A 14,126-nucleotide genomic window follows, 5' to 3' on the forward strand; every position below is an offset into this window, starting at 1 on the left:
AGTGATTTTGTGCAAGCAGACACAGGACTGGTGGAAATCTGAGAGTGGAGGGGGACCAGAGCAAATGAAACATGAGCTTGTAGATTCATCTAGTTCCCAGGCTAGATTTGTTTTGGTTCAATCAATCATTTTTTAAAACTAGACGTCACTCTCTCCAGTGATGGATGCCTCCCTTTCTTCGCTCTGGAGTGAAACTCTTGAGTTTGCCTCTTTACTCCTCTGTAACCTTGCATTCCACTCTGATATCAATCTGGCAGGCTTGCCAAAGTGAAGGTGAGAGTGATCTGTTTACAGATGCAGGCAGAACTCAGCCCTGACTCGGGGGCCGCGTGTGATTGGCTCAGCCGGCAGCGTCGCCATGCTCGGTAACCGTGTCACAGTCTATTTGGCTTATTCCGCAGGCATCCGCGGGCCCGATTGAGATGCCTGAGCCTTCACCCAGCAGCGCAGGTCCAAGCTGGCAGCGTCGGTGACAGGAGCTTCTCAACAACAAATACCCTTCTGTGGTACCTCAGCTAATCCAGCGTGCACTGCTGTTACTGGGCCACACTGATAAAGCTCCGTCAAAGGAGCCTGTGGGCTGCTGCTGCTGCGATTGTGTCTAAATCTAATCACTACTATCCTGTTCTAGATCTCGCAGGTTCTGAGCCGCCCCAAGGAGGGAGTTTATTTAATGGACAGGGCTGATTTATAGCGGCAGAGGACAATTACATACCTGTTTGTCAGAGGTGGTTACTGTACTTATATAGTATTTTCAAGTATTTTACTTGACTATTTTATTGACTTTATTGACTACTACATTTTAGCACAATAATCTGTACTTTCTCCTCCTTACATTTTCAGAACAGGCTTTAGTTTTAATGTATTTGAGGTGAATTATTTATTTTTATTTAGCATGATTGCACACTGCCTTCCCTACATCAGCAAGAAGAGAAAGATGTAACAAGACAGAAATGAAAGACAAAACAAAAACGACATGAAAGACATAAAGATGAAAATGAATCAAGACTGATTTCAACTCAAATGTATGGAACAATAACAGAGAAAAGATGATTCATGGGTGTGTCCTTCAGTGCTTATCACACACAAGCATGACATATGTAAATGATGTGAAAGACACAAAACGAAAATACCAAAAATATGTATCAATATGAAACCAACGTAAAAGATGTAACAATGCAAAAAAGATGTAACAAGACAAAATTCTGTAACAAAATGAAAACAGCATAAAAGATATAACAAGATGAAAAGGCAGTAGAAGACAAAAGCAATATAACGAGACAAAAGCAAGCGTAACAAAACAAAAACAACAAAGATGCAGCAAGATGAATACGATGTAAAAGATTTAACAATGTAAAGAGAAAACTATCATTAAAGAAGTAACGATGGGGAAATACGGTGTTAACAAGATGAAACAAGAAGAAAATAACATAAAAGATGTAAGAAGTCAGGGGGAAAAAATCATGACACAAAACAACAAAACAAGACATAAGATAAAAAAGATGCAAAAGATGTAGCAAGACGAAAATGACAAATTATGTAAAAAGATGAAAAGAACATTTCTGTCTGTACTTTTCATTTTTATTTGAGTAAACAAGTTGAATCAGTATTTCTACTTTTACCAGAATCTTTCTTTTTACACAAATATCTGTACTTCTGCTTGAGTAAAGACTGTATGTACTTTTGCCACCTCTGCTGTTAGATGCAGATCACAAAAGCCCTCCTTCAGCCTTTGTGCTCGTGTCACTGTCACTGGATTGGGGCTGTTGTATGAAATATCAGCCGGAGCTTGTTCATATTTTTATCCCTCAGCTGGAGGCGTATAGGTTTCATTTTGACTTTGCTGGGAGGGATACACTGCTCCCCACCACGTTTCCCTCCGATTGTTTTCACACAATAAATGGGGGAGGCTGCTCTGTGCCTGTACGCTCAGCAGCAAATCAAATCACAGTGTTGTTCCTCAGCGACAGGTGAAACGCAGCCTGCAGACACACTCAGAGCGGAGAGAGGGACGGCCACAATGGAGGAGGAGGTGATGTCATGTGTTTTTATGGTGGCTGCAGTCCTTTAATTACAGGGCGTCCACAGACACACTCTGATGCTTGTGCTGCTGTTGTAAGTTACATATTCAGCTTCTTTCTTAGTGGTGACGGATGTGTTTTCAGATGTTTGGTGTGGGTGATGGGATGGTGGCAGAAAAAAAAACAGATGAATGAAGGTGGACATGCACAGATTTAGAAGTTATAACCTCATCATAATTTATTGCAGTAATCTTTATTATTTTAACCTTTATAAACATAAGCACCTTCTGTCTCTTTTCTCTTTCCTGAGACCCTTGCTGCATTGTATTTTGTCACCTGAATTCTGTGTTGTCCTTTACATAAATGTACCTTCCCACTATAAATTGATGCAGAGAAGTTACACATAATTTGTGACAAATTGGTGCAAATACCAAAATGCAGGTGAAAAAAAAAGTGTTTGATTCTCAAAATTTCCTAAGGGAGAACTTCACCCCCCGGTGTTGAAATGAAACCTACACCTGCACCCGGTCGAGAAGTGACAGGACATGGGGGCAAGACATGTTAATGATCAGAATCTTAAAAAGTTAATTCTGGTATTTTTAAGCTCCGGCCCTTTTTTTGAATATTTTGGGGTCTGAATAGTGAAGAGATACAAGACGTTTTAGAATTGGTTCAGTAGATCGCTTCAGCTAGCAGCTGCAAATGGAGTTGATCACACAAATAAACTCTCCAATCAAGGCAGCGAGACCAGCAACTGTAAAATTACTGTTTTTGTCAACAGTGTCTGGGGCTTATGGCTTGTTTCCACTCAGTCTGGCTCACCGGATGCACACAGCTGGTATAAGTCACGCTATTGGCTGCAATATCATGGCGACCACTATCTACATTTTCAAAGTCCCTGGGAAACACGAACAACCTCTGAGCTGCAACTTAAACGATGAAAATGACATATTAGCGCCTGAGACCACCACCCAAGACGTTGGTGATTGGATTAAAGAAGTGCAAAGAAGGCAGAGCGTCTTTCCCCCATAGCAGAATGTGTACGTGTGGTGCCTGGCCTTTCTCCAGCACTGAACACTGTGGACAGACATCTGGCTGTGTGAGACTAGATTCCACCAGGCTGTGGAGCTGTTTTTGTTCAGCGCTCTTGTAATGTATTTATTAATCAACGAGTTTGTGAGACAAATAATGTTTTTGTGATCTACTTGAATCAGAAACACACAACTGAGACGTTAAAAGAGCGTTGGATATCTGAAGTTGTTATGACTCCAGACTTGCAGTTGGTTTGCAGCATCTTTGGTCAGACAGACACTGTATGTGCTTGTCTCTGCAATATTAGTCCTTTCATTAACAACACAGCCATACTGGCACTTTTCTTGAAATGCTAGGAGGTCAGTAACACACTACTTTGTAATATATTACTGTAATATCATTACTTTTCCCGGTAATGAGTTAACCTGAAACACCAGATGGTTACACAGAATCATCTGGGAAGTCGTCCTTAGAAACTGTATGAAAAAGGGCAAGCACTTTCAAAAAATTCAATTCAATGTCGTTCTTTGCTCTTCTTTCAGTGAATAATTTCTCTCCAGTTCTGATACAACTAATGTTATTGCAGTATCTACGTGACTCTCTGCAGGAGCCGCAGTTGTTTGTCAGCTTCCATGGACGTTTCTCACTGTTGTCACTATGCCCCTGGCTACCAGCTGATGATTGGCTGCACCACTTTTGGTGCCGACACAAGCAGATAACTTGAAGCCTGGCAAGATGGATTCTCGCATGATCTTGTGGGTCCAGCTCCCTCACAAGATAAGTAATGAGTAGTGTATGGAATTATGTTAGTAATTATATTAAAGTTAATACTTTTTGATCAATGTAGGCCTGTATAATGATGATGTGTGTGTGCAGCACGTCACGTCAGCTGCTGGCCAAAAAGGGATGGAGGATAAGGGAGAGCAGGTGGAAGTATTGTCATTAATTTGAGTTTGTTTGGCTCTTGACTGAGAATATGTGATAATGAAAACTAATTTAAAGGCTACACTTTGTTTACATCACAGCCAATATCTGGACAGCTCACACGAAAAGCTTTCTGGGTGTCAGCAGTTCACTGGATCAGCAGGTCACCTTTGGAGCGCAACAAGGTCGCCAGCAAGGTAAGTAAGTAAAGTAATGTTATTACTTTTTTTAAGGATTAATGAGTAAAAAGCAACTTATTGAACTTCCTGAGTGCAAAATATTTAATTGCAAGTATTTTGCCTGATCTTGCAATTGTAATATGATTTGCAATATCAGAGGTAGGGACCATTTTTACATCATTATTCTTATTTCAATTGGAAAAACATGTTAAAATGACCAGGGATTCAGGATTCTGTACCAAATTTTTTTTTTTTTAAGTCTGTAGAATCTGATGTGTAGAAGAGGATGTCTCTGCCTCACCACATTCAATCATTTAAAGGTTTTTTGACATCTTGTGATTTGAAAATTGCAGAAAGCCATGTTCCAATTCAGATAAAATTTTGATTAATTGTGCAACCCTAGTACAGATTTCCCTAAATATCAACCCCTGCTCCTATTCACACAACTGCACGCAGCAAATGTTCCTTAACATTTAAGGGAGAGACTGTATGTGCGAAAGGGGCTAAAGTCTCGCTGCTTCCTGCCAATCCACATGATTTGTGCTCTCTAGAAAATGTTGATTTTGTTTCCATTGTTGTCATTTCAGTATCTGACTGCTCTGTGTTGGTACTTCATTGTTTTTAGGACATCTTGCCAAAGGCTGCAGTTGACAGTCAGCCAGCTGGCACATTCACAGATGATGTGCTGTCCTTATAAATCAAGGAAATTAGAAAATCAACCAAAGACAGTTTATTTATTTATTTTAATAATGTTCAAAAGCACAAAAACTGTATAATTGTTCAGTAATTTCAACAAAAAAAGTTTAGAAAAGTACTTTTCTTGACAGCAAGGGCTGCAAGCTAATGTCAGCTTTCGACTTTGTCAGATTCACCTGCTTATTCTTCGGCAGCTGATCCCTCCCCTGGCCTTTGTCAGAACCTCTCTGTCTCCTAAATGCCTGTGTCTCTCAGACACCACTCCTCCAGATTGTAACGCAGGATTTTTTTGAAAAAGTTTGATTCTCAAACCCAAGCCAAAATAGGTTCTGGATAGGTTCTTTTTTTGTTTCTTCTGTTTTCAAACTGTAAAAGTGGACTCTCTTACCAAAGCTGCTGGTTAAACATTTGATTCTCACAGCACTTTAATGGCATTGATTGGTAGCATAAGATGTGTTATTATATAATATATAATATAATCATCTTTTTTTATTATTATTTTCTTTATAATTTGTGTCCCAATTTTCTGTCAACTCTGTTGATTTTTCAAAAACATGATTTAATCAGGCATAAAAAGGGGTAGCTATACCCAGAGGACCCCTGTCTCGCTTCCTGGTTTAAAAAGGTGAGAATACTGCTCAAACACAGGTAAAATTTCTATTTTTAGACAAATTAATTAGATTAATATTGCTATCAGATGTGTGTCAACACTGTAGCCCTTGTAAATCAAAGATAAATAAGAAGTATGGTTTTAAAACATGTATTTTTGATTAGCATTAAAGGGACAGTTCATTATCTACTCAACCTCATGCTGACTGAAGGTCAGGTTTAGTTTTGCAGTGCAGAATCTCCCAAACAGTGATGAAGAGAAAAACACAACAGAGTAAATACATAAAATGTTAACTGTGTTTATATGTTAAAGTTGACTTGAAAATTGTTATTTCCACCATGTTTTTATCCTGAATCTTCACTGTAGATCTTTAGCTTGGAGCCACGTTCACATGCACACTGTCTGAACTGTGTGTGTGTGTGTGTGCGTGCGTGCGTGCGTGCGTGCGTGCGTGCGTGCGTGCGTGCGTGCTTGTGTGTGTTGTCATTGTGCAAACGGCATGCTGAGACTTTAGGAGACTTGGATTACACCAGACAAGCGGTATGGAGGCATTTCATGTTCTTTACATTTGAAAACTGGTCACCATTCACTTCCATTGTTTGGGAGATTCTGCAACACTGTTTTCCTGTGAAAAGTTTTGTGGGCAAAAACAAAATTGAACCCCAGGGTGACAAGGTAAAGTAACAAGTGAAACCTCCACAAAATGTGCTTTAGTCCCAGTTGAATGTAATAATATTGGATGATTTTTTTTTTTTTTTGAGCACCAATATTTAAAAATCTAACTACAACAGCACAGGAGCAGCAAAGTCATGAGTTATGTTCAGCACATATTATAAAAGTGAGTCCTTCCATCAGCATCATTGTGAGAGTCAAATCTCTGACAGAACAAATCAGCAGTGAGGGGATGATGCATTAAATTAAGGGCATCAGACGATCATAATTACAACCTCTAGGAAAATATTCAGCAGCAGGCAGAGTCCAGGGAGGAAAGAGTGCAGCCAGAGGAAATGTTTATTAGAGAGCATCAGCCATCGTGATCCACTGAACAGCAGAGAGCCTGAATCACAGCAGAGAATAAGGTCAGATCAGGATCAAAGCCTTTAAAGCCACAATGATGAGATCTATAAATAGAAACATCACAAACCTGCTTCATACCATTCACTCCAATACAATCTGAGAAAAGCTATGTTTGTGCTCACAATAATATTCAATATCCTAAAGTTCAGGTGTGGAGGATGCTGTGAGAGCCATCTGTTAAGTAGCTGGACGCACCCCGGGGTCTCGCATCAATGACCCTTCAAGGCTGAACTGTCCAGCTTCAGTAAGAACTGGACCAAACAAGAAAATCACAGAAAACTTTGTCAATTAATGGCTATAAATATTTTACACTCTTACAAAGAACGGTTCTGGAGGGGTTCTTCCTCAAGGGCTGAGGGTCTCCTCCTCAGAGACATGTTGTTGGTGGTGGTCTGTGCAGCCATTAAACACATCACAACATGTGGATGGAGATTTCTTTTCACGGACTAATTGACAACGAACATCATTTCTGATATTTAAAGATTTTTAAAACTTCTGCTTCATGTCCTGTGGTTGTGTCTCACTACACTGTTACTCTTCTCCCCATGACTCCCACGACTACTGCTGTGATTCTATCTGCATCCCTGAACTTTCAGAAGCAAATGCACAAATATTCACAAAATGAATGCAGAGTATGGACAGAAAACTCTGTCCATATCCATATGTGTATCTAACGTTAAGCATTAATGTGTCTTGAGGGTTGTGCCTAGATGGTAACCCTGTATTTGCAAAAATCTTGAAAGATTTTATTAATTTGATAATGTAATGACATTGTGGTTAAGATCTGCTGTGGTCCCTTGGGTTTAGGATATGCACATTGGGTATTTATCATATTACACTCATGCCATCCTCTTGTGGGCCGTGGAAAAACAATCAGCAGGCCTGTCACTGACCCACAGGCCGCTGGTTAAATAGACGTGCTTCAGGGTCCCTGGACCAAGATTGATGTGACAGAACGACACACTGGGACACGGATGTTCTTCAAAGAACGACAGTGATTCACTGGAGTTGTGATGTATCCAAACAGGATATGACAGATCCTGCTGACGACATGCTGACTGACAACAAGGTGACCAAAAGATGAATTCATATTTGTAGAGCGCCAACGACAACAGGCAAAAGAAACCTCCTAACCTGCGACTGGCAAAGATTTCTGCCAGGAAGAGCTTTCTGCCAGAGACCACTGAAGGCTAACTTCTCCCACACACTTAGAAATAAGGATTCTTCCTGAAGGGCTGAGGTTTTACCCAGAGCCATTTGCTTCCAAAGAACACTTTTTTGACGAAAGGGTTTGTCACAGATAATTTTAATATTAGGGGCAAGAACCCAAAGAATCTTTTTTGAAACAGAGAGTTTTTCTAGAATTGTTTAAATCCTTAAGGAACTCTTTTGTCAAGAGATTTTTATAACACAATATAAAAGGGTTCAAAGCAGAACCCCCTGGGTGGGTTCTAGATAAGACTCTGGGAATATAAAAAGGTTCTCTAGTATATTCTAGACAAAACCCTTTAAATATAAAAAGGTTCTTGGTAGAAGCTCTTGAGTGGGTTCTTGTTAGCACCTTTGAAAGGTGGAAAGGTTCTGGATAGAACCCCCAGAGATGGTTTTGGGTGAAACCATTACACAATAGAAGGTAGAACCTCTTATAGGGGGTTCTGAGTGAAACATATAACCCCTTTATGCTGGGTTTTGGAGTGGAACATTTCTAAAAGATTTTAACAAGAACCGAAAAGGGGTTCCCCTATGGCGCACCATTTCTCGTTCTACCTAGCACCTTTATTTCTAAGAGTGCATGTGCCAACATGTATTTGTTTATGGTGAAACAAAAATTTGTGCACCTTTCAGTTCTTTCTCTCTCAGTTCTCAGACCTTAAGACTCAAAACAAACTGAAACTTGATAGTTTTAAATATTTCTTTCTGAGTTCTGCATCATTTCTCAGATTTTGCATTGGTTTCCTGTTCGCATCAGATATTGAAAACAACCCTGACATCCTTTATTCTGTTATTCTCCCCTCCTCGCAGCTGCTCAGAGGGGAGTTTGAAGCCTGGGAGGGGAGACGCATCAGGCACCAGATGCTCGGATTGGTCGGACGGACGCTCCACGTTGCACAAACCTAAACAGCAGCAGCGTAAAGGAGGACGGACGGCCGGAGGATGAAGCAGCCGGAGGAGCATCCTCATCATCCGAGACAGAGACAGAACCAGAGCCAGGCGCACGTATCCCGCGGTGGAGGAGGAAAAACATCCAAATATGAGCGTGTGCATGAGAGGATGGTGACAAATTAGACTGTCGAGGGAGATTCTGTGTGTTTCTGCAGCGGATCATCAGTCTGCAGCGCCAGACAACACGGCGCTGTTTTCTACCAGGAAACCGGAGCTGATCATGGGTTTGTCCTCTTGGTAATATTGTCTGAGCTGCAACACACCCGTCTGTAGAACACTGTAATAACACCACCATGGGCTCCAGATTGAGTCGGCAGAGCAGCCTGGACAATGAGAATTTCTCCAAAAAGCGACGCAAGCTGCTGGACGGCAGCGGGGACACCGACAGGGGCAGCAGTCGGGGCGGAGGAGACTTTCTGTTTGCACTGATGCTCAAATCAGACAAACTGCCGGGGATGCTGCGCAGGACCAACCACAGCCCGTACATGAGGCGGGTGGCGTGGATCAAAGAGATCCAGAAGCTGCTCCGTGACCGCAGGATCGAGCAGGCGACCGACGTGCTCAAATTACTGAGGAAGGTAAGCAGAGAGCTCGGCCTGAGAGGAGCTGGAGTGTGTTTGATGCTCCTGCGCGCACAGAAACATCACAGAGCAACAGATGGAGGAGAAGCAGGGGCTGGCGGTGTGTGTGTGTGTGTGTGTGTGGATGCAGTTTGATGTGTTTGCAGGGACAAAATTTTGCACAGCCACAGGTGTTTTAACCTCCTGCACCCCTCTGAGCTCTGACACCTGCCCTCCTCGCCCAGCTTTTCTCCCCTGGAGGTGAGTCTGCAGCCAGGGTCTGGAGGTTTACTTTGAAGGATGCACAACAAGGATTTCTTTTAATCTACTGATAAGTATCTGCTTCTTATGGCCTATACTGATAAAATAACTGATAATTTCACATTATTGTACTTTAAAAAGAAGAAAGAAGTTCACCTGTAGTATCACAATATTAAAGTAATGTAACTTGATTACTTTATGCTGTTTTTGGATGACCTTAGTACCAAATATGGTGAAATTGTTTAGCCTAATGTACTGTTTTATGTTCAATATAGTTTTATGATAGCTTCCTTTGTTGTGCACAGATGCACGTTTAGATTAACAGCTGAAAACCCAGTTTCATCCAGAAACTGTTAAAGGGAAAATTCACCACTTTTCATGTCGATGTCCAGTCAGTGTTGATGGTAAATGCGATCAATTCTTCATTGCTGCTATGTTGAACAAGAAAACTGAGTCTTCCTGCTCACAGAGCTGTGCAGCAGTGCCTACATGTACCAGGATGCATTGCAGGTGTTGCACCTCCATGTTTCTACAATAGCCCATAACAGACAACCCAACAACAACACTGACTCTGGATACTTAAGATCTTGTGCATGTTGCACAAGTTTTGCAGCTGCTGTAGATTCTCCCACACACTTGGAAGGGGAGGGTGACACCGCTTCCTAATGTACAGCGAGTGAGTGAGTGAACTCACCTGTGTTTAGGGTTAGGTGGAAGTTATTTATTCATAACTAACAGCCTTTTGTGTTCCTTGTGAGTTAGATGCCAGTAAATGGTCCACACTGGTCCTTTAAGTCAAAGTGTAAACATGTAAATGTAGGCACTGCTGCACGGCTCCGTGAGCAGGAGAGCTTTCTTTTCTTGGTCACTATAGCTGCACTGAGGAATTCATTGCCTCAACTGATTATATTTACCATCAACACTGACTGGATGAACACATGAATAATGTTGAATTTTTCTTTTAACCCATTCATCCACCACAGCCTGCTCCTGACATGAACCTTGTCACTCTTCATTTGATGTCATATGACTCCCTAAAGTCCCTCTGGCACAAAAATTTTAAATTTTAAGTTGACTGAATTTAAAGACAAGTTGAAGTGATCGTTTAATGATGCAAAACAAATTAACTTTTCTAGTCAAGCTTGATATTAATTCAATTTTACTTGAAAAAACTTGTTCATTGAGTTTAAGATATTAAGTTGAACAGACAGCTCTTCCCTCACACTAACAAACATTACAAACAAATTTGATTTCCTGTCACATTTTCTCAGTTTGAAGAGTGAGTTTAGGTTTTGCTTAAAGTGTAGCCACACTGCAAGTTTCCATCATGTTCTCTCCAAACTATAGAAATTGAGGTCTCGTGAGGGTTTTGAGTCTAAAACAATGCATGCTGGGAAGTCTGCTTAAAAACTTATTGAAAGAGTTGATTGAACATTCATTCATTTAAAAGAAGTTAGAAAAACAAAACTACTGAAGTGATCTGAAAATAAATACTAGCACTTCTAAGTTTAATTAACTTGAAGAAATAAAACTTAAAAAACTATATTCGTGTGAAGTTAATTAGAAAATATTAGTTGATTCCACTAAATGCTTGTGTGATTATTTTTTACAGTGTATAAAGGGTTGATAGTATACAGCTATTCAAGAATAGTAATAATAATAATCAATATTTCAAACACACTGGCATTGGATTAGTGCTCTCTTTAAAATTAAGGTGCTAACCAGAACCATATAGGGTTCTTTGGCTTGTCCCCATAGCAGAACATTTCTGGTTACTGGTAGAACCGATTATAAAGGTTTGACCTGGAATCTCTTCAGAGGGTTCTACCTAGAACCATCTGTGAAAAGTTCCACCAGAACCCATATTGCTCTTATCCATCAAATAAGCTCCGTCTCTTGAACCGTTTCTGTTGAAGATCTTTGGAACCTTGGAGCTATCGAGTGAACCTGCCCGTATTTCTGCCATTTTTGAGTGGAACCATTGTAATCAAGGATGTCATCCACAGTGGGAACACACCCAGGGTTCTACTAAGAACCCTTTTACATCCCAGTGGTCTCATCTGAAACCCACCCAGGGGGATTCTAGAGAGAACCACATTACAATCCAATGTTTTCATGTAGAAGCCACTTAGGGGGGTTCTACCGAGAACCTTTTTATATCCCTGCAGTTTTTGAATATTTAACATCCGTGCTTTCAGCAATCTTCAAAAACCTCTTTTTTCAAAAAAGGGTTCTTTGCATGAAAAAGGCTTTGAATGGAACCATCAGTCTTAGAAAAAAACCTTGAAGAACCCTTTTGAAATCCTTATTTCTAAGACTGTACAACCGATAAACAAAGTTCAGGTATCTGAATTGGTAGTGGGACCATCTTTGCTGGCAGAAGGTCCTTTCTGACAGACAGCTTTCTGGGAGAAAGAACTTATTCCGAGTGCGGCTGAATGCACGGCCTCACTGCCTCCTTTGGCCACTTCCTCCAGAAGCGTTTGTTTTTATAGAAAGTAGGCCACTGGCAGAGCATCGTACCTGTGACACATTGTTTCAGCGGCAGCCTCAGCGTGTGACTCACCACAGCGTTCACTCTCGCTGTGCAGGAGAACGTGCTCCATGTTGACGTCTGATGTGGAAGGATAACCTGCTCTAAATCTAAATGAGGAAACGGCCACACTGCATGCTGGGTATCATTGCATTATCCCAGATTTTATTAGTCTGTGGGTGTGATCAGATCACCCTCTCTACATCTGCCCTTGTTTCGTCCACTGTGGACAGAGTCTCACCTCTCCTGAGGCTGTTCTGACGCTCCCATTAGAGCGACCTGCCCCCTCCATCCCTCTGCACTCCTAATGTCTCCCTGCTCTCTCTCTCTGTAATGGTCTGTGTGCTCCAGCAGCAGCAGCAATGTGAGCCCTGGAGTCCTGTGTTCCACAATACAAAATATTATTCTTCTCCAAAATGTTTTATTAACTCACCTCAAGAAGGAAGGTCACAGAATTGAAAATCTAGACCGCTGTTGTTGCTGTCATGTGAAGGATTATTAATTTTTCAATGATGTTTTTTTTTTTTTTTTTTCCTTTTTGGCTGATGAAAATCTCTTAAACCGACTGGATCATATATTAAACCTGTACTGTCATCAAGCCAGAATACAATTTCTCTTGTTTTAAAGAGCTTTTGTTGCAGCCTATTTGATGCAGTCCTCATTTGAGCACGACAATAGCGACAAGTAGGTATTGTAGTCGTGACCTAGAATACATTACAGCTCCACTGTACTGAGTAAATGATGTTGGATCTTAAAGGGGCAGTTCAGGGTTTTTGAAGTGTCGCTGAATGAGGTTTTTATCCATAGTCAGTGTATTACCTACAGAAGATGGTGGTCGACATGCTCCCAGTTTGGAGAAGCAGCAGGAGTACTGATGTGGGACAGGATCACACTGCTCCTTTTAGTGCATCTTATACTACAAATAATTTCACCACTTTACCCTGCTGTCAGACAGACTTATCTGATGGGAGACTGCTGTTATATCAGCCAAATATCACTCCTTCCAAACCAACCAAACTCCAAAGATGAAATCAGTGATGAAAACAGGAGTTGCTGATCTACCGCTGAATCCAAACTAGCTCTTTATAACACCAAAGTCACAGAATAACACCAACAAACTAGCCAATCAAGGCAGCAGTAGACCAGCAACTCCTGTGTTCTGTGAGGTAAAATTACTGATTTCATCAGTGGAGTTTGGCTGGTTTGCAGTGAGCGACATTTGGTTGATATAAGGGCGGTTTAAAGAAGGCCTTTTGGCAGCAAGGTAAACAAATGAAAATATTTGAAATATAGCATACACTAAAAGGACCAGTGTGTAGGATCTAGTGGTATGTAGCAGTGAGCTTGCAGATTACATTAACACCTCAGCTCACCCTCCCCTTCCAAGCATGTAGGAGAACTCATGGTAGCTGCCAAACTTGCACAGAACATGAATGTCCACATCTAGAGTGTTTGGTTTGTCATTTCTACAGTAGTACAGTAGGTTCCACAGTCTTTGTAGATACTAACTGCTCTTTTTAATGGCTTAAATCTGCTGGCACAGCTGTAATGGCTGCAGGTACCGGTGCCGCTAGAGGCTATTGTAGACAATTCTCAGGGCATCCCGGCAGCAGCTCTGCGCTCTGCTCCACTTCAGATATGTGGGCAAGTCTGTTCTTGACAGATGAGGCATCAAACTGCATCGACAGGAGGTCAGACACAGGAATGGCACAGAGAATCCAGTCAGTTTTCAAAATAAAAGACCATGTGCCACACTTATAAAAATGGATAAAAAAGAAGTATTTAACTCCACAGCCTACTTCTCAATGTTAGAAACAAAAAATAAAGGAACAATTGAACAAAGTCTGATGAAACCAACATAATCAAGCGGGCAAAAGACTCCATGTCTGAAACTCTGATGGTGGAGCATGAAGTTGTGTGAAGAAAAGATCAAAACCGTGTTGCCGACACGATGTGCCCAGTGGAATCAAGGCATAACTGATCGGTGCAGCATGTTCTGCAAGGTAAAATTACTGTTTTTGCCAGTGGCTTTTGAGAGTGATATTTGGTTTCTATAATGGAGGTTTCCTA

The 14,126-nt window shown here is 41.1% G+C and overlaps 2 protein-coding genes across 2 annotated transcripts in view; one reads left to right on the forward strand and one right to left on the reverse strand.

Annotated features, from left to right (window-relative positions):
- ggt1a (gamma-glutamyltransferase 1a) overlaps positions 1-14,126 on the reverse strand; it is a 49,069-nt gene that overhangs the window by 11,409 nt on the left and 23,534 nt on the right. The window lies entirely within an intron of this gene.
- The window catches only part of lrrc75ba (leucine rich repeat containing 75Ba), a 31,860-nt gene continuing 21,701 nt past the window's right edge, over positions 3,968-14,126 (forward strand). Inside the window, exons 1-2 of the mRNA XM_084727840.1 lie at positions 3,968-4,174; positions 8,562-9,280. Coding sequence (XP_084583966.1) covers positions 8,996-9,280 — 285 coding nt within the window. The 5' untranslated portion in view covers positions 3,968-4,174; positions 8,562-8,995. The remainder of the gene's footprint in view (positions 4,175-8,561; positions 9,281-14,126) is intronic.

Source organism: Lutjanus erythropterus, chromosome 10 (assembly GCF_056507025.1).
Source record: "Lutjanus erythropterus isolate fLutEry1 chromosome 10, fLutEry1.hap2, whole genome shotgun sequence".
NCBI lineage: Eukaryota > Metazoa > Chordata > Actinopteri > Lutjaniformes > Lutjanidae > Lutjanus > Lutjanus erythropterus.